At 36.4% G+C, this 18,265-nt stretch overlaps 2 protein-coding genes across 10 annotated transcripts in view; one reads left to right on the top strand and one right to left on the bottom strand.

Annotated features, from left to right (window-relative positions):
* Positions 1-8,750, top strand: part of MTFR1 (mitochondrial fission regulator 1) — a 41,747-nt gene extending 32,997 nt beyond the window's left edge. For 2 of the 3 annotated variants that reach the window (XM_079104264.1, XM_079104266.1), the window contains exons 5-8: positions 3,099-3,334; positions 5,264-5,525; positions 6,090-6,258; positions 7,176-8,750. In XM_079104264.1, coding sequence (XP_078960390.1) covers positions 3,099-3,334; positions 5,264-5,525; positions 6,090-6,258; positions 7,176-7,244 — 736 coding nt within the window. In that variant the 3' untranslated portion in view covers positions 7,245-8,750. The remainder of the gene's footprint in view (positions 1-3,098; positions 3,335-5,263; positions 5,526-6,089; positions 6,259-7,175) is intronic. The other variant, XM_079104265.1, reaches the window with a different exon arrangement.
* Positions 8,751-9,787: 1,037 nt separating this feature from the next.
* Positions 9,788-18,265, bottom strand: part of PDE7A (phosphodiesterase 7A) — a 102,302-nt gene continuing 93,824 nt past the window's right edge. The window contains exons 13-16 of one of the 7 annotated variants that reach the window (XM_079103037.1): positions 17,091-17,360; positions 14,491-14,535; positions 13,054-13,108; positions 9,788-10,555 (exon numbers count right to left, since the gene is read on the bottom strand). In XM_079103037.1, coding sequence (XP_078959163.1) covers positions 17,155-17,360 — 206 coding nt within the window. In that variant the 3' untranslated portion in view covers positions 9,788-10,555; positions 13,054-13,108; positions 14,491-14,535; positions 17,091-17,154. Of the gene's footprint in view, positions 10,556-11,990; positions 14,536-16,183; positions 17,361-18,265 lie in introns of those variants that run through there. The other 6 variants (XM_079103035.1, XM_079103036.1, XM_079103034.1 and 3 more) reach the window with 6 other exon arrangements.

Here is an 18,265-nt window from a genome sequence, read left to right on the forward strand (position 1 = left end):
CAATGATATCTGTCTCATTCCACAATTTTTCATACCCCACCTCATTTCCTTCTACATAATCTTAAGTTCCTCCATTCTTCTCTCACTCCCTCCCCCAACCCCCATCATCCACTTATCAGGAAAAACATTCGGCCTTTGGTTTTTTGGGATTGACTTATCTCACTTGGCATGATATTCTCCAATTCCATCCATTTATTTGCAAATGCCATATTATTATTCTTTATGGCTGAATAATATTCCATTGTGTATATATACCACATACCCAGAGGACTTAAAATTAGCATACTACAGTAACACACCACATCAATGTTTGTAGCAGCTCAATTCACAATAGCTTGATTGTGGAACCAACCTAGATGCCCTTGAACAGATGAATGGATAAAGAAACTGTGGTATATATACATAATGGAATATTATTCAGCCATAATAATAATATTATGGCATTTCCTCTCTGGATTCTAACACAATAGAGTATATTTTTATAACTTTCTTGATTGCTTTCTAAACTAAAAAGGTGAAGAGGGTCATTAAAAATCATTTTGGGAATACCACCTGTGTTTGGACACTGAGCAAATTTAAAACTATCTCAGATTTTGAGTTTCCATCAACTGTGAAATAGGGAAAGGACCCCAGAGGTGTGTTAGATTTAACCTAGACTTTTCTTTGCAATGGTCAATGGAGTTAAAAAGCCCTTTGTGTTTATATAAATTGTGCTCTAAAAGTGGCTTCTTTAGATACTAACATTGAAAAACTAAGAGAATTCTAGTACAGTGTTACTCTAAATAGAAGCCTGTGCTCTTCTACCTTAGGGCATTTTGGAGCCAAAATCAAACAAACAAACAAGGTAGAAATCTCAACAGCAGAAGTTGTTATGGTGAAAATGGTTTAAAGAAACATCACCCTGGCTGATTGTTTTCTGCTTTGGAGACACCTGTGTTTGATGTCCTTTTTTGTTGTTTTTGTTTCTTAAAATTTCAATAGTGGGAAAAACAAAACTTAAATTTACTTGTAGAGATCATGAGGAGATGTAGAAATTTAATCCTTTTTTAAATACTATAGTTTCTGCTCAATACTTATAATTTGTCTTTCATAATTTATTTTGGCCAGAAGATAATTTAAATAAAGTTAGTTCAAATATACCTTGCAGTTGATATCTTAATCCAGTATGTAATCCAGTATCTAATTCTGGATATTGAGGAATAAATCTTAACAGAATTTGAAGATCGGCTTACTTGAATGGTAATATTTTAAAACTTGTGAGGATTTAATACTTATGGATCTCATAATTTCTAGGAGAATATTAGGTGGAGATATATCTCCATAAACTAGTGACCACTAGTTTTTGAGTAACAGTAATATAAAATCATATTTCGTGTACTAGTATTAAAGGTTCCAAAATGTATTTCCTATATATAGGCTGTATGAAACCTCTGCACTTGATCATAATACAAAGACAAACCATCATCCTCATTTCCATTCAGACATAGGTATGAATATATTCATTCTTTCAGATAGATTTTAGTAAACAAAGCAAAATTCCACTTTCGTGGACATGAGAAGACAGTACATGTTCTGTTTCCCTCTTCTTAGTTCCATTTCCCTCTGTTGTCCCCATTCTGAGGCCACTGCTTCTAAATGCTTTCTCTAAAATCACTCTCAGTTTCTGCTGTTCTCCCTTCTTTCTCCAGTACAGTTTTGAACAAGTGGGCTACATTTATTTGAGATCTGTATTTTGTCAAGATCTGTTCATAAGGCTAGAATTCTTTTACTCCTACTATCCTTCCTACCAGCACTGTCCCTAGTTCTTTAAAAGAGTAATTTAAAAAAATCATTATTGTCTTATTAAAAACAAAACATTATGTATTCTTAGTGCAAAAAGCTAGTTTTTTTAACTAGGGCTAAATTGACACTTCTGTGTCTTTCACAGAAGGATAGCAGTGTTTGATAGCCTGAGATTCTTCATAAACTTCAACTGCAATATTGACTCTTGACATACTAGCAGTGTGATATTGACTCTGTGTCCATAGCTTTAAAATAATAACATCCGCTTCATGGACTTTAGATTAAATGTGGTGATGGAGAGGGATGCTCCAGCCCTATGTCTGACAGCAAAGATTCCATTCAGTGTTCGTTTCTTGTGTCTCCCAGTAACTTTCAAACACAGGAAGCTTTTCCCAGATGGTACTGCACTAGGACCTTAGCTTACCATTTCTGAGGTGCTCTTCTGTGAACTATAATTACTTTGTTCATATTTGATATTGTAGAATTTACAGTGACCAAAATGTCAAAAGATAGGATGCAGTTTTCTGAGTTGACAGGTTTTGTTGGATGGATATAAGTGAGAAGTTAGAGTAGGACTGTTTTTTAAAGAGAAGGAATTTAAGACAGAAAAAGGCTTAGAGGGGAAATGCAGGTCAGGTATTGTAGAAAATAGAAAGAAATGGATAATTGTATACTTTGATATTTGAAAAGAAATCTCAATTTTATCCTGAACCCCAGAAGACTTCCATCTGGAGCTATTGGATTAAGCACATTTAAAAAAATATTTTATACCAAAATGAAAATGAGCCTATCTATCCATGTAGGTGCTTCATGGGTTCAATCATGATTCCTTTCTCTCCTTTTCAGCCATATTTCATCCACATATTCATTTTATGTCTTTCAATTTGATGTGTTCATCATACATAGGAAAACACCGCTATTGATATGAAGAAGCCAAATCCCTGGGAAAGGGCTAATGGATTACTGATTTGATTTTGCAGTCAAATATAATCATTTTCCATTTTGAAGAGAGTGAAATATCTCTCAGTTTAAGTAAAAACAAAATGGATTAGCAAAACTTTGGTGGGATCTGAGATGCCTCTTGAATAGTATTGTTTTGTACATATTCTAGAGATTAAGAAGAATGAATAAGAAACTTAGCATGGCTACAAAAGGTTGACAAGTGCTTTGTTGTTTTTTAACACTTTGGAGGGGATTTATGTAAGATCAATTTGAAAAATGGTTCATTATGCTCTGATATTCTTTCCTAATGGGTGACAGTGATTTTTCCTCCTCTTAAAAAGCCTGAGACAACCACCCTCATACCTTGCTTGCAGGACAGAAGTCAGGTCAAAGCCACCCCTTCACGAAGACCTTCCTTTCTTTGAGAAGCCCCCAAGCAGGCATATTTCCTTACCAAACTTGTCTCAAGAAGAGCCTCCACCGAAGACCGCAACACTGGCCAATGAGGAAGCCCTGCAAAAGATCTGTGCACTTGAAAATGAACTTGCTACTCTCAGAGCTCAGATTGCCAAAATTGTAACCCTGCAAGAGCAACAAAATCTCACTGCAGGTCTGTAAGTGCTACATCTGTTTGTTTTACCTGGCAAAGTGGAAATTAGAAGAATGCCACTAAATTTATGATTTATTAGTAATAACCCTTGATGTTGTTTGAAAATCCAGTGTGAGTTCCCTACCTGGCTTATTGCAGAACTGGGTTAAGTTTAGGTGGTTTTTGTGTTTGTTTTGAATAATCTTGATGCTATCAGAGAGAATGACTAGAAAACCTGTTTGGAAAACATTGAAATTCATGCAGTTGAATTGCTACTGTTTGAATCCTTCCCTTATGGGAAATTTAGCTATCTGTAATAGTAATACCATCTCCTTCTGACATGAGGTCATTCCATGGGTTTCTGTCCAGTGAAAGAAGCCTGGGTTTCTCGACAGGACCTGGGTCAAGGACTACTTTCACCTCCCTTTCCTGCTTTAATATTGGCATAATAGTACCTATGTTATTGAGTTATTTTCAAGCAAATATAGAAAAGATATAAAAACTCTTTAGCACACAGCAGCTGCAGAGTAGAAACTGAATTTGGGTCTTCTAACTCCTTATCTAACATTGTTGATTTACTTAGTGTGATATTGCTGTTTCTTTTAAGGAAGAAACTGCAGCTTTGAAATTCTAGCCTGCTAACCTGCTGGCAGATAGTGGTGGTTGTTCCCATGGTTGTTCCCAAGTCATGACTCAGTATTAATCAGCTCTGTTGAAAGGATAGGACAGTCAGATATCTTGCCTTTGAGCCATTGTGCTTGTGCCATCTTGGAAATCTTATCCAACCTGGGCATGATGGCAAGAAGGAGCTCTGGTCATCAGGTGTAGGAGGGATAATCGGTGTTCCTTCAGTGAACTTCATATAAGCATGTAATTTGTGTAATCATGTAACTTTTTTTAAAACCTGAAGCCCTGCCTTTTTATTCTGTTTATTTTAAATTGTTTTCTTTTGCTTTACCTCCCTCTCCTGGCAAACTAGGAAAACTACTGTAAATTGTGAGATAATTTTAGAGTTTAGATGTTTTATTTATAATCTGAATCTTTTGAGTAACTCTTTTCATAAGTGCTATTTCCTTTCTCCCCCTAATCAAGATAATTCTACCAATAAACAACTGTACATTCCAATTATGCAGATGAATTTTAGGTCCTTATTTTATAACTCTAGTTCTTAGTTCTTATTTTGAAATTTAAATAAAAATTTTCTTCTGCAAATTTGTTCAACAGTAAATCTAAAACATTTCTTCTGTACATATTTTAGTGCAAGTTTTGTTTTGTTTTTGTGTTACTAGGGATTGAATCCAGGGGTGCTTAACCACTGAGCCACCTACCCAGCCCTTTTTATTACTTTTATATTTTGAGACAGGGTCTCTTTAAGTTGGTTAGGGCCTTGCTAAATTGCTGAGGCTGGCTTTGAACTTGCAATCCTCCTGCCTCAGCCTCCCCAGTCACTGTGATTACAGGTGAGCACCACTGTTCCCAGTCATAATGTAAGCTTTTAGCTCTGAATGTCTTATATGGAAGTATACTTTAAATGAACCACAAATTTATCAAAGGTTTTTTCTAATAGTTATAATAGTACTAAATTTTCAAACTGTACATATTGAAAATAGAGGTATGTGGTACAGACTGCTTTATGTTTCTACTAAAAGTGATTATACATTGCGCTACAAACTTGAACATTTTGATATCACAGAAACACCCGTTAAGTTAAATGGAACTTTTCCATCTGGAGAGTTTGAATTGAATAAGATAGTAGATCAGATTCAGGCATTTCTCAGGAAGTAACTGAAACTGGTTTTCTCCTTACATAACTGAGATTCTTTTTAAGATATTGTTTGTAGAAATACAAAAGTTTCTAATATAAGTTTGCTTTTAAAAACCAATATTTTCTTTATTCCCAGCACAATTAAGTTGTGTGTGTGTGTGTGTGTTTTTCTCTTATTTCTTCAGTAGGTGACTTGGTTTCTGCTACGTCTGTTACCACGGCCCCACCTCCTCCACCACCACCACCACCACCACCACCACCTCCTCTACCCGCTCCACCAGGGCTCCACCAAAGTAAATCTGCTATTGATCTGATTAAAGAGCGAAGAGGGCAAAAAGCCAGTGCTGGAAAGACTTTGGTTAAGAACAATCCAAAGAAATCTGACATGCCAAATATGCTAGAAATCCTTAAAGATATGAATAGTGTAAAACTTCGGTCAGTTAAGAGGTGAGAATACATTTACTTTTTTATTGCTTTCTCATTTGTTAATATTATGTAAAACCAAAGAACCAGGTTTCTTGAGGAATTTTGTTTATAATATGACTTCTATGAACAGTTTTTAATTTAAAAAAAAGTCCCAGAAGTAACTCCTATACCAGTAACAAAATAAACTAATATTTCTAGGTGATTTTTTAATTTTCCCATTTCATTTAAGTATCATCCTTTTGTATAATGTCTCTATTGTGACTGGGTAGTCATTCATTCAGAAAAGGTGTGTTGTGTACCTACTCAGTTGGTCACTGAATACACATGGAAGATGGAAGCTGTTTCTCTGAAGAACACGGTGTTGTGAAGATGTACTGAATGGCTCTTTATGGGACTCTTACATACTTTTGTTGAGCCTTAATCTAGGTTTCCATTGCACTGCTAACACAGTTTGTCAGTGTCATTATGGAGTAACTATGATGCTGGAAAAGCACTATCAGTCAGGCAAGGGCTGACACAGTACTTCCCTGAGTGTATCAGCCAGTGTATCAGCCTGTCCCCTTGGTTTCTCTTCACTTCTCTAAGGTCAGAGCAAGATGTAAAGCCCAAGCCAGTAGATGCTACTGACCCTGCTGCCCTCATAGCAGAAGCTTTGAAAAAGAAATTTGCTTATCGGTATCGAAGTAATAGCCAAGGTGAAGTTGAAAAAGGATCTCCAAAGTCTGAATCAGAGACCACCTCAGAGACAGCATTGGTGAGTATTAGCCTATATTCTTTCTTATTACATGGTAATTCACACCATGACTGAGCCGCTGCCTTTACAAATCATTCAGCTGAGACCTCTGCAAGATTCAGTAGAATTTAACACAGGAGTCTGTCCTTATCTACAAATAGATTGTAACTAGTTGGGAAAAGGATGACATCTTTGTTTAGCATTTATATTTTAATTTTTTTTACTATAAAAATTATAGTTGTTCATTCGTAAATATAAAACTTGTAGAAGAGCATAAAGAAGAAAGCAAAAGTTAATCCTGCATCTCACTGCTTACCCATCTCTGATGTTAAACTTCCCATGTTGGGTTATATGTTTAAGCATAATGAAGTGAAATTCACTATAATAAAATTTTTATGTCAGGGCATTGTACATGTGAGACAGAAACTTCAAAGCCAGATCATTTCTCTTAGTGGATCCTGTCAGTCTTCTGAATAGGGTGAGATCTGAGGTGGACCTTGAAGTTGTGTGTTGTATCATAGGTGGATATTGAAATTGAGCAGGTTTCATAGGAGCTCTCCAATGTTAATTTCTACATTCCCTTTATTTGTAATTTTCATGTACTCATTCCAGAGAGGCAGATGTCAAATTAAGGTATCCTTAAAACTCCTTAGACATTGCAAGGGAAAATTTGTGCTTCCTATTTTATTCAGAAGTAAAATTTCACTGATTTTTTTTCCTTTCTAGAAATAAATCTGGCTAACTCTTTGTCTTTTATCCTGTTACTGTGTCCTGTGTTAATAACAACCTGTTAATTCATAGAGGCTTTAACTTTATTAGTATCTGCTTGGTTTTTCATGCAGAACATACCCAGCCCTATGATCCATGATGGGGGTGAGGCATATTATTACTGTTACAAGAGCTGATGTCTACCTTTATTCTTTTTGTTTCTTTTCCAGTTTGGGCCACATATGTTGAAGTCTACAGGAAAAATGAAGGCTTTAATTGAAAATGTTTCAAATTCCTAATGGACAATGAGCTGAGAAAAATTTCCTGGTTCAGCTGGTTTGTGAGGGCTGAATTTGGCTAGTAGAAATCGACACTATTTAGTAAATACCTGACTTTAGTATTCAGTGGTCTCCTTTTTAACCTAGAGGATTAAGCAATAATGGAAGCACCATAACTTTGTTTTGCTTTATGAGATGGTCAGTTCTGGAGCTTCCCATAACATACTGAATTCTGACATGTTTTTCAAGTATAGCCAGGAGATGGAGGCTTCCAATCTTGAAAACATTCCTAAGATTTCAGAACACAGAAAGGACATTTGTGGATTTTACTGTGCATTTAAAATTCTTAACACTAATTTATCTGTACAAATGTTTTATATACATATGTTTGGATATAAAACAGTTTAAAAAATTATCAGTGACAATGAGGGTATTGTTATCTTCATATGTTTTCAATTAGCATTTACTCTTAGTGATGGATTAGCTGGTGTAATTTAAGATGTTGGAATAAAATATTTGAGATTGGAAACTTCTTGCCTCAAACAGAACTTATATCTTAGATTCTCTCTCACATTTTTGGAGCTGAGCTTTGCATAGGAACCAGTTGATGTTCACTGGTGCAATTCCATATACTTTCCATTAGAGGGAAGTTGAGAACCAGGGCAGCTGCTTGTACCTCATTGCCATCCACGTACTGGGGAAACAAATGTACTTTCCAAGTGGTGACAGATTAAATTATTGAATTAAATCACTTAAATACAAACCAGATATGCCATCTTTCTTTATTTCAGTTTAATAAATGGCATCATAAAAATGACTTATTGCTAAGTTAATAAGTAATACTTCTGGAAATGTCAGCATAATGGGAGTTTAATTTTTTTAATATTGGTCAAAATATTAATTTTATAATGAAACATTATTAAATAGGACTATGACTTTCCTATATATTATTTATCATTGGTCAGAATGCTGTTCTGATGAATTAATATGCAATGTAATCCGTAGATATTATTAGAAAGTGGAGAAATGCCTTTCTCATCCAGGGCTTATAAGGACTTGCTATAAGTGGTCATTTGTAAGTGTTCAATAAACTTTCATGATTTTCTATTTCTGATAAATTCAGCTATAGTTAATGCCAGAATTTCTTACAATAAGTAAATATTTGAACTTTTAAAAATTTTATATCTAGTGAAGAAAAGTTATACTTCCTGGGAGAATTAGGAGATAAGTAGATAGACATTTTAAGTTATTGAAAATGTGTGTTCTCCTAAATATTAACAAAAATTATCTGAGGTAATTTACATGGTTTGGTTATTTGGCTTAAGTTTAAACTGTGGCATGTTGTTAGATATTGTTTCTAATTCTTTGGTATGTTTAAGAATTCTGCCTTTTAAGATATTCAGAAATTCACCTGACACATATTTTGGCCTCCTAAGAAATTTATATTTGCATCAGTATTGAATTTTGGCTAGTACTCCAATGTAAGGAATTTACTATTTTAAAATAAAACAAACTTTTATTTCCCTTGGACAATAGCACTTATATTTTTTTCTTTTTGTTTTCAATAAGGTTATTTTATATTGCACATGGTGCTTCTCTACAATAATTGCCTTTCTACATTTTTCAAGTGGAAATATATTCCCCAAAATGAGCTGTATTACTTCCCAATTTTTTTCTTAAAGCAATTTGTTATGGTTTAGATATGAGGTATCTCCCAAAAACTCATATGTAAGAAAAAGCAACAAAGTTTAGAAGTGAAATGATTGGGTTATGAGAGCCTTAACCTAATTAATCCACTGATATGGATTAAATGGGTGGTAAATGTAAGCAGGTAAGGTGTGGCTGGAGGAGAAGGTGCACTAGGGGCATGCCTTTAGGATTTATATTTTGTGCCTGATGAGCAGTTTTGTTTTGTTTTGTTTTTTGATTTCTCCCCACCGCCCCTCCCACCCTGCTTCCTGTTTGCCATGTCCTGAGCTTCTTTCCTTCTCCTCCACAACTTTCCACCACAATAATCTGCCTCATCTTGGGCCCAGAGCAATGGAGTTGGCCATCTGTGGACTGAGACCTCTGAAACTGTGAGCCCCAAATCTTTTGGTCACAGCAGCTCAAAATGCTTTCTAAAATAGAATTACAGCATTGACTGTAGAGGACAGTCACTGGAGGCACCCACGTTTCAGGGCTCTCAAACTCATAACCCACTATGGGATTGGTGAGATCTGTTTTCCCATTTTTTTTCCCAAACCCACTTTATTCGATAAAGTTGCAGTGCTCCCACCTAACATAATACCTGAAGTTAGAGAACTTAAAAATAGTTAAACTAACTTTACATTTTATAGCTACAGCTCAGAAAGGGAAGTAACCTGGTATGTTTTATCTACTATAAATTTAACTAGTCCAGTGACCCTCATTTTATAGACAAAGTATGAATCAGAGAGCGCTGGACTTGGAGCCTTATGTGATCCTGGCCAAGCCACACCATTTAAAAAAAAATGAGAACAGTACTCAGTAGCTCAAAAAAATTTGAGGATTAAATGAAATAATGATTTGGGGCACATTCTATGAATAGTAAAGGGCTAAATGAGTTATTATTACCATTATATTATTTTACATGAAATCCTTGTAGTTTCCAGTAGGATGATTCTCCTAGGACTAGGGGCTAGCACCTGTAATAGGTGTCACTGTATGCACCTACTTGCACAGATTGAGAGGGAAGGGGCAGGACTACAGTCTTTAGTCTTCTTGCCATGTTAAAAATTCCTGAGTCTCTGTCTCAGAGGTGAAGAGGAAGACATGAAGTAATGTTACCAGAAACAAACACTTTGAAAAAAACATTGTTCTGATAACTTCTCCAAAAACAGTTCTCCAGAAATAGAATGTAGCACATAAAACTCTTTAAGGAGTTCACCCAACAGAAGCAGGTCTGGGACTGCCAGACTGAATGGCAGTCGATTTCATAATAGACTGTTGCAATGCTGCTCACGAACCCCCATTGCAAGGACCTCTTTCTTATGGTCTCTTTTTTTCATCTTACAGGTTCATCCTTCTGAGCAACTCTCTTGAATTTATTTCTTAGGATTCTTCTTAGACTTCTCTTGGAAACCTTGTAAGCAGGCTAGCTCTTCATTGGCCTTAATGCTATCTCTTGAAGACAGGATAATAAAAATAGCATAACCAACCACGGACCCAGAAATCTTGCAGAGTTCCCTCTGGGATTGTTGTCTTTAGTTCAGTTCATAAGGGCTAGAAGACTTAATGTTCCTACAGCTGGAACTTTTCACTTTTTTCTCTTTGGGTAGCTTCTCCAGCCTCTTGAAAAGGTGAGATGATTCCTGTAAGATTAGCGTAGAACACGAGTGTCATTTAGACATTCTCAAGAGAGCAATTGTTAAGATAACCCAAATAGTGCTTCCCATTCCATACCAAATGCATATCACATTGACATTCTTCTTTCTTCACAGCTGGAAAAGTCTTAATTTCCAGAGAAATCAAGGTCTTTACCAAAGGCACAAGGAGCCACTGTCGGTGTTACCTAACGGCCATCCTTCCTCATTGATCAGACATGCTGCTGCTTATCATAGGATGAAAGATGATGATACCAGAAGCTGTTTTGGGTATCATCTTAAGGGTGAAAAGGATGACAACTAGAGTTCAGTCAGAAAGTCATTTTGAAATATCGGTGTTAGCAAATGGGGTAGAGTAGCATATAGGAGCTAATGGGGAGGGGGTTCAAATTATCTGGATGAGCTGGGCACAGTGGCTCAGGAGGCTGATACAGGAGGATTCTCTGAGCGTTCCAAGCCGGCCTTAGCAACTTAGTGAGGTACTAAGCAACTCAGTGAGACCCTTTCTCTAAATAAAATACAAAAAATGGGCTGGGGATGTGGCTCAGTCGTTGAGTGCCCCCAACTTCAATCCCCAGTACCAAAATAAATAAATAAAAAAAGAATTATCTGGATGGTCCTTGTCCTTCCCTTTTGCAGGGGCAATACCTGATAATGCATAGACTGGCCCGTGCCCAGGGACACAGCCTCCTTGAGGTGTTCTAATTAGATTCTCCCCCAGGAATCTGAATAGGAAACCTAAGAGAGTGAGGTAGGTAGTACCAGGAGATCAAATAAGGATGCTATAAGGTACAGCTATATATATGAGGGATTATGCAAGGATTTTGAGGAAATGACTGAGGGAGAATATTCATAGTAGCTATTGATTCAGTAAGTGAAACATATGATTTTACTTTTAAACAGACATTTTACAGGGTAGGAAACCAGTAGATAGGGTAATTTGCCAAAGGACTCAAACCCAAGTCTTTTGCTTTTTAAAAACCATGTTATACTGCTGCCTTAAACAGAAATTGCAAGAGAGAAAGCCAGAAGAGGAACAGTAGCCAAGAGTATGGGAGGAAAACAGCAAATGCAAGAAGCTCCATCTCAGAATGATCACATCTCAAGTTCTGCTTCCAAAGGTGTGGCCTTTGGAAAACATAAACCCACATTATTAGAGCCTTCAGTTTAATCTGAGTCTCTGTGCCCTATAATAATGGAAAAACCTAACCCTTATCTTTTGATGATTCTTAGGGGAAATTCAAGTTGTTTTCTAAAATAGTTCACCTAGTAATTTTTATAGTATGTGCTGCTGGGGATTGATCCCAGGGCCTTGTAAATCAAGTGCCCTACCACTGAGCCAAACCCCTAGCTCTATATCTAGGAACTTTAAAGCACAATTACCTAAAAAAAAAAAAAAAAAAAAAAAATTTTTTTTTAAAGAGTGCTTATGTAACACCCTCCCCTCATTCCTGTGTTGAAACCCTAACCTTCAATAGGATGGTATTAGGAATGGGACCTTTTCAAAGTAATTAGGTCCTAGGACAAAGACCTCATGATGGAATTGGTGGTCTTACAGAAGAGGGAAAAAGCTAGCTCACTCTCTCTTGGCCACCTGAGGATACAAGCAAGGAAGAAGGCCTTTACCAAAAACCAACCATTCTGGCATCCTGATTTCAGACTTCTAGCATCCAAAGCCATGAAAAACAAACACCTGTTGTTTCTAAGTCACCCAGTCTGGTTCTTTTGTTATAGCAACCCGAGGAAGGTAAAACAAGCATACTTCCTTACGGTATTTCCTTCAAAATTTATGTTGTGTGTGTATATACATATATGTAATTTTCATAAAATTCAGCCAAGACAAAGGGACTTGTGATATCATTTGTTTCCTAATTATTTTTAAAGGATGTAGCCCAATAAATGAAGAAATACATATTGTATGTTCAAAATAATCTCAGGTGCATAGCTTTAAAGATAAATGGGAGATGGAATTCTCTAACAGACTTTTTGGGATCAGTGAATAGCTAGAATAGACTGATTAGGTTACTTTGTTTCAGTCTTAAGTAATAGCAAGAAACTGAATACTAAAAACTGGGTGTTTCTCTTCCTCTGCCAACCCACCAGACTAAGATCAGTTATAGGACAACTTAAAAGTGTTGGTATGAAATTTTAAGATATAATTGATATAAGAATTTTACTAAAAGTATAATGGATATTTAAAATTGTTTTAGAATTAAATGTGAGAGCTAAATGATTCAGATATTAACAGTTAAAAATAAGATTTCCTAGAAATGGTGTCATTTTCACCATTGGCCATTCATTCTTAACACCCCAACACTTTGCTCATTTTGAATGACACCTGCCATATTACATGATAAACACTTCACACTCGTTATAATGTCACCCAAACACTTTGAGAACAGAGACCATGGTTTTTAATTTTAATACCCCTTTTATTACATTCAGTGCCATGCTCTGTACACAACAGAAACTCAGATATTGCTTACCACATGACTTCAGCACAAACAGACTAGTTTCAGTATAATTTCTCTTAATGATAATCTGATAGGTAAAAAGGGAACACATTAATTCAACATTAATTTGTTCAACAAATATTTACTGATAGTCCAAATTACACCAGCCCTATGCTAAGCACAGGAACCAGGAAGATAGAGACCCATTATGTACTTTTTGCCAATTCAACCCCTAGTAGTGGTCTTCCCACCTGTAGACCATGGACCCTTTGGGGTTTTCAAAATGACAGGTCATCTTTAGGACCTTAGCAGGAAATGGCTGCAACTGTCTTGCACATGTCTATTCTACATGTTTTAAATGTATGTTGATGCTCTAGGGACTAGTATGCATATTTCCTTAAAAACAATGTCAATTTTTATTAGTTAATATTGGTCATTGTGTGTTTTCTCAATCAGCAGGTACTGATAGGGAATTTAAACAAAGTTTATACATTAAAATATTTATATATGTTTGAAGACACTGGAAACTTTTGATGTGAAAATTTTAAAGTTTTAAGAAAATAGAAAGCTTAATAAAAGCCAAGAAAGCATTGTGGAAAAAGATACCCTTTTTGGAATTGTGAAGAAGTTACTAGCACCTCTAACCTGTACCTCAGGTACAAAGATATTTCCCATGTTTGCAAAGGACATAAAATGTAATTTTTGTTGTTTATACAAAGAGGATCATTACAAACCATCACATTTACAGTGAGTACAAATATTGATCAGGAACCAATTTTTGTTCTTAAGCTAGGGTTTGTCAAGATTTCTCTCCAAGGAACTTAACCCATAGAGAATAGACTCCCTCACCACTGAACTATTGGGCCAAGAGCCCAAAAGGGCTGCTACATGCTCAATAATTCTTTAAAATCTATTTTATCTTAAAAATTCATGTGGATTTTACATTGTTCCATATTTGCTTATTTTTAAAAATGTGATCTTATTTGTACCGTCAAAGTTCTACAAAATTCAAAGTTCAAGGAACATAGGTTCCATTTAAAAACCAGGGCTATAAAAGGTGATTCCCACATATACATAACAAAACATGACTTTTCAATGGATTTATTACACTGATAGGAAAATAGAAGCAACACCAAGGTGTCCCCCTGAGAATGTGGAAACTGTAAGCTGATCTTTTGAGTATTAAACTATAAGACAAACATAATTGATCAGAGCAGAAGTAAGCACACACAGGTAGAATGGAGCCTAGGTAAGTAAGCTCAACCATGAAACAAGGCTGAAGGCAATGACATCTAATGGAATTGCCAATCAGAAGCTAATGTGAAGAAGTAACTACTAGCAGAGAATCTCTAGCATCATCCAGGGGAAGAGGGTACCCTGGTCCACAACCATGAATATCAGCAGGAATATCTCCATAGGGAGATGGATGCATGAGGCAACTTGCTTCCCTTGCTCAGAATCCATGCTCACCAAGTGAACCGGCTGTTCATAATTTGGCTTCTCAAGAAGATTTGCCTAAAGGGAGAGAATGATTGATAGTTACATTTCTCATTTTGAATTAAAATATTGATAGTTTTTTAAAATATCAGTTACTGTGAGCTTGGTTAATGTGAGTTTGCCATGAAATAGTTCTACTCCCATGTGCTGATAATGTCTGTGAGCTTCTACTCTGGACCTATCAGACCCTGCACACCAGATTTGCTAAGGTGATGCCACTTCATATCATGAGTGGCCATTTGGCCTCCCCCTGGTAAAAATTCTGATACCCTCAGAGCTCTGTGCCCATGCTGTCCAACATAGTAGCCACTAACCACATGTGGAGACTGGGCACTCAAAATGTGGCTAATTTGAATTTGGGAGTGCTTGTAAGTATAAAATACAACACTGGATTGCAAAGACTTAGTACTAAAGAAGAAAAAGTGTAAAAAAATTATTTTTAAAATTGACTATATGTTGAAATAAAATGTTTTGGATATATTGGAGTAAAACATTCAATTTTCTATTCTTTATTTTAAATGTGGCTGCTAGAAAATTGAAAATTACTGAAGTAGCTTCCATTATATTTCCAATAAACATTGCCCTTTAATACAAATGACAAATGTTTGATTTTAAAGTTGTGAACCAAGGGACACAGACCTGGGAAGATGTGGTCCAGTGGTATCATTCTTACATTAATATGAGTGGCCATTTCTTATTACCTTACTTTAAAAAGGCCAAGAGGTAATGTCTTATGCAATTTCCCAACTGTGGGTACAAAAGGCTATGGAGTCAGGAGCCTGGCTCAAAGCTGATCCCTACCATGTTACTAGTCAAGACTCTGAGCAAACTATGTAATGAGGCCTCAGCATGCACACTAGTAATGAGCAGATAATAGTAGATAACCCACAGGATGGTGCTGGCACATAGCTCTGACTGAATTAACATCTGATGAGTGAACACAAGAGCCAAGCAGCTAACTCTGGCTCCCTAGTAATTTAGCACTGTGATTTCCAAAGGATTCAGTTATAAGGTAAATATCAAAGATAAAAATGTGAAAAGATAGGTTTTTATTCATCAAAAGTTAACAGCAACAGGCACATATTAAAATGAGTATGGCAAAGCCTTTTACAAATGGCTTTACACTCAAGCTTTCTCCCCAGAAAATGGCTGTTGCAACAAACTGTAAACATAATAAACAGTCTTTTACAGTAACAAGGGAATACAAATGAACTAAAAGAAAGCACCGTTTCTCTTAAAACTAGATTACAGTTGTGCTTACTATACATAAAACAATTTTAAAACAAATTACAGAAGTGGAATGTTTTAAGTTTAAAATTAGTCCTTAAATTTTGTCCTAGAAAACATCTGTTCACATCAAAAGGCCCATCAAAGGGTAACGGTTCATCAAAGGGAGGGACAAGAAAACAATGCACTTTTTTCAAATCAAAACGAGAAGTTTGGTCACTTAGCTTTGTGCATAGTTTAAGGCAACTGGAGCAATCTTGTTACAGCTTACCTACCTTCCCCTCCCCCAAGTGTGGCTGCTCATATGTCACATTCTAAAATAATAAATAAAAGCTTACATTTCCAATCCTTTCCCACATGGATGAACGTAACACATGCACAGTCATACATGCACAAACATGCACGCAAACACACATCCACACATTCACACACAACATACCTCTCACTCACTGCAGCGAAAGGGACTTTAGTACCCTGGATCTGAAGGACACATTTCCCCATCCCACTTTATTTCAGATTGGCAAATACCCTGAGCTGATTATGGTGTTTTAAACATTCCACCTTTTTCTTGCATGTGCAGGTCAAGTGTACAGTAGTGAAAACAACATGCAATGTCTTCACTGCAGAATCATAACAGCTAGGACACTGGCGTTCCTCCCCTCCCACCCCAAATTAAAAACTAACAGTTAAAAAAAAAAAAAAAAAATGCATTGCCAAACAGCACTGGAGTAAAAGCTTGGCGGTACTCTATGATAAATGCTCAGCTTCCAGTGCACGAAATAAAATACAGCAAACAGGAGGCTTTGGTGGCATCCAAAGAAGAAAAAAGGCAAACCAGGGGGAAGAGCTGCAGTCTAAAGTTTGATCTTTAGATTTTTTTTAGTGGTTCCTTCACAATCATGCTCCAAGGCAATTTAGAACCAATGTTTTCAGAGTTGATTTGTAAACACTGAGTCTTGCCAGAGGCAGCAGAGGCTGGGCACTTCACATTTCCGTTTTCTCAGAGAGAACTTAGTGGAAGGTACAGATACACAATGTTGCATCAGACTGGTTGAATTCCAAGAGATTGCTGCTGAAAGATTCAGTTCAAGTTTCATATTTGAAGAGTAAATGCTTTGAAAAAATGCGTGGCACACTGAGAAACTTCCTTTGTTACTCTTTTCAGGTTCTCCTGCTGGGCTTTGCATATTCAAGGTTTCACACAAAAGCCAAATGCATATTGCTGTATGTTCAGGTCTTATAATTAAAAAGTGGGTTCAAATGATCCAACTTAGGAAATCTTGTAAATAAATAATGCTGGCATCATTCACTTGGAAACCTTGGCAGTCAAGAGTAAGTTCTCTCACCTCAAGACCCCGTTTCACATTACTAAAAACCACCAGGAGGCAGTCTGTCCCACTGGTTCAGGGATTATGATAACCGGTTTTCCTGAGGTAATAACTGTGAGTTCAACTCAAATGCAGCATCCGTATCCTCGCTGCTGGACTGCTCTCTCTGCAGTCCCTTCCAACTGGCTTTATTCAGTCCCACATGTCCAAGCATTGTCTGGGACAGTCTTGTGTCTGAAAATCTGGCCCATTCTGTAAATAATGGCTCCACTAGGTAAGTCATGAAACCTTGAAAAATAAGAGAAAACAGCTATTAATATATGCTTGGAATTTAGAATATCTAGACAAGGTTAACCTTCTTAAGTCCTATCCCAATATTACCTAAATCTTACTTTTCAAAAGTGCTAAGTATGTGTATATGTATAATCTACACATCCCTGAAGAACCCATTTCTTAAGAAACTGAGTGGAACTTTTACCAGTTTACCTTTAAACTGGTAAACTGGTAAACACATCAGGTCTTCCTGATTATGTCTCTCAGTTGAACAACCACATCCTAATACTTATGCAAATATGGAGTGGCCATATCAACTCTGTGAGGATACTAGAAAAACAATTCAAGGTTTAGTTCCAATGAGATGAGGCCAAAACGGGGTGTCTCCTCCAGGAGGTGGGTGATGAAGCCAGAACTGAGAGGGACAGGTGAGCTCACTGCTTTACCCTTCAGGGACAGAAATCTCTCATGATAATAAATATGTTTGATTAACTAGAACTAAAACTCATGAGAAGAATTTATCAGTCTAAAGGTAACAGGGGAGATTAACTTTTAAAAATTATTACAAAGAACACCAAAAGTGTACCAGGGTCCTATTTTATCAACAACTCATATAATTGATCTCCCTTAATTCATAGTCAGAAAAGGAGAATGAGTCATTTCAAGATGGTTTGTAGCGGTAGGTTATTCAACCCTGTGCTGCACATCATATCTGATTTCCTACTAAGTACTGTCTCACTTAGATCAAGGAGTTCAAAGAAGCTTCCTGGGAAATAGATTATCAATCAAAATATACACATTATCTTCCTAAAATTCTGACCTATTAAGAGGGAAATAAACAGAATACACTAGCTGGATAATAGTATTTTTGAGTTTTCACATTTAAAGATTTTCTTGTAGTAAAAGATCATGTGGACCAC

The sequence above is a fragment of the Sciurus vulgaris genome, assembly GCF_902686455.1.
Source record: "Sciurus vulgaris genome assembly, chromosome: 1".
NCBI lineage: Eukaryota > Metazoa > Chordata > Mammalia > Rodentia > Sciuridae > Sciurus > Sciurus vulgaris.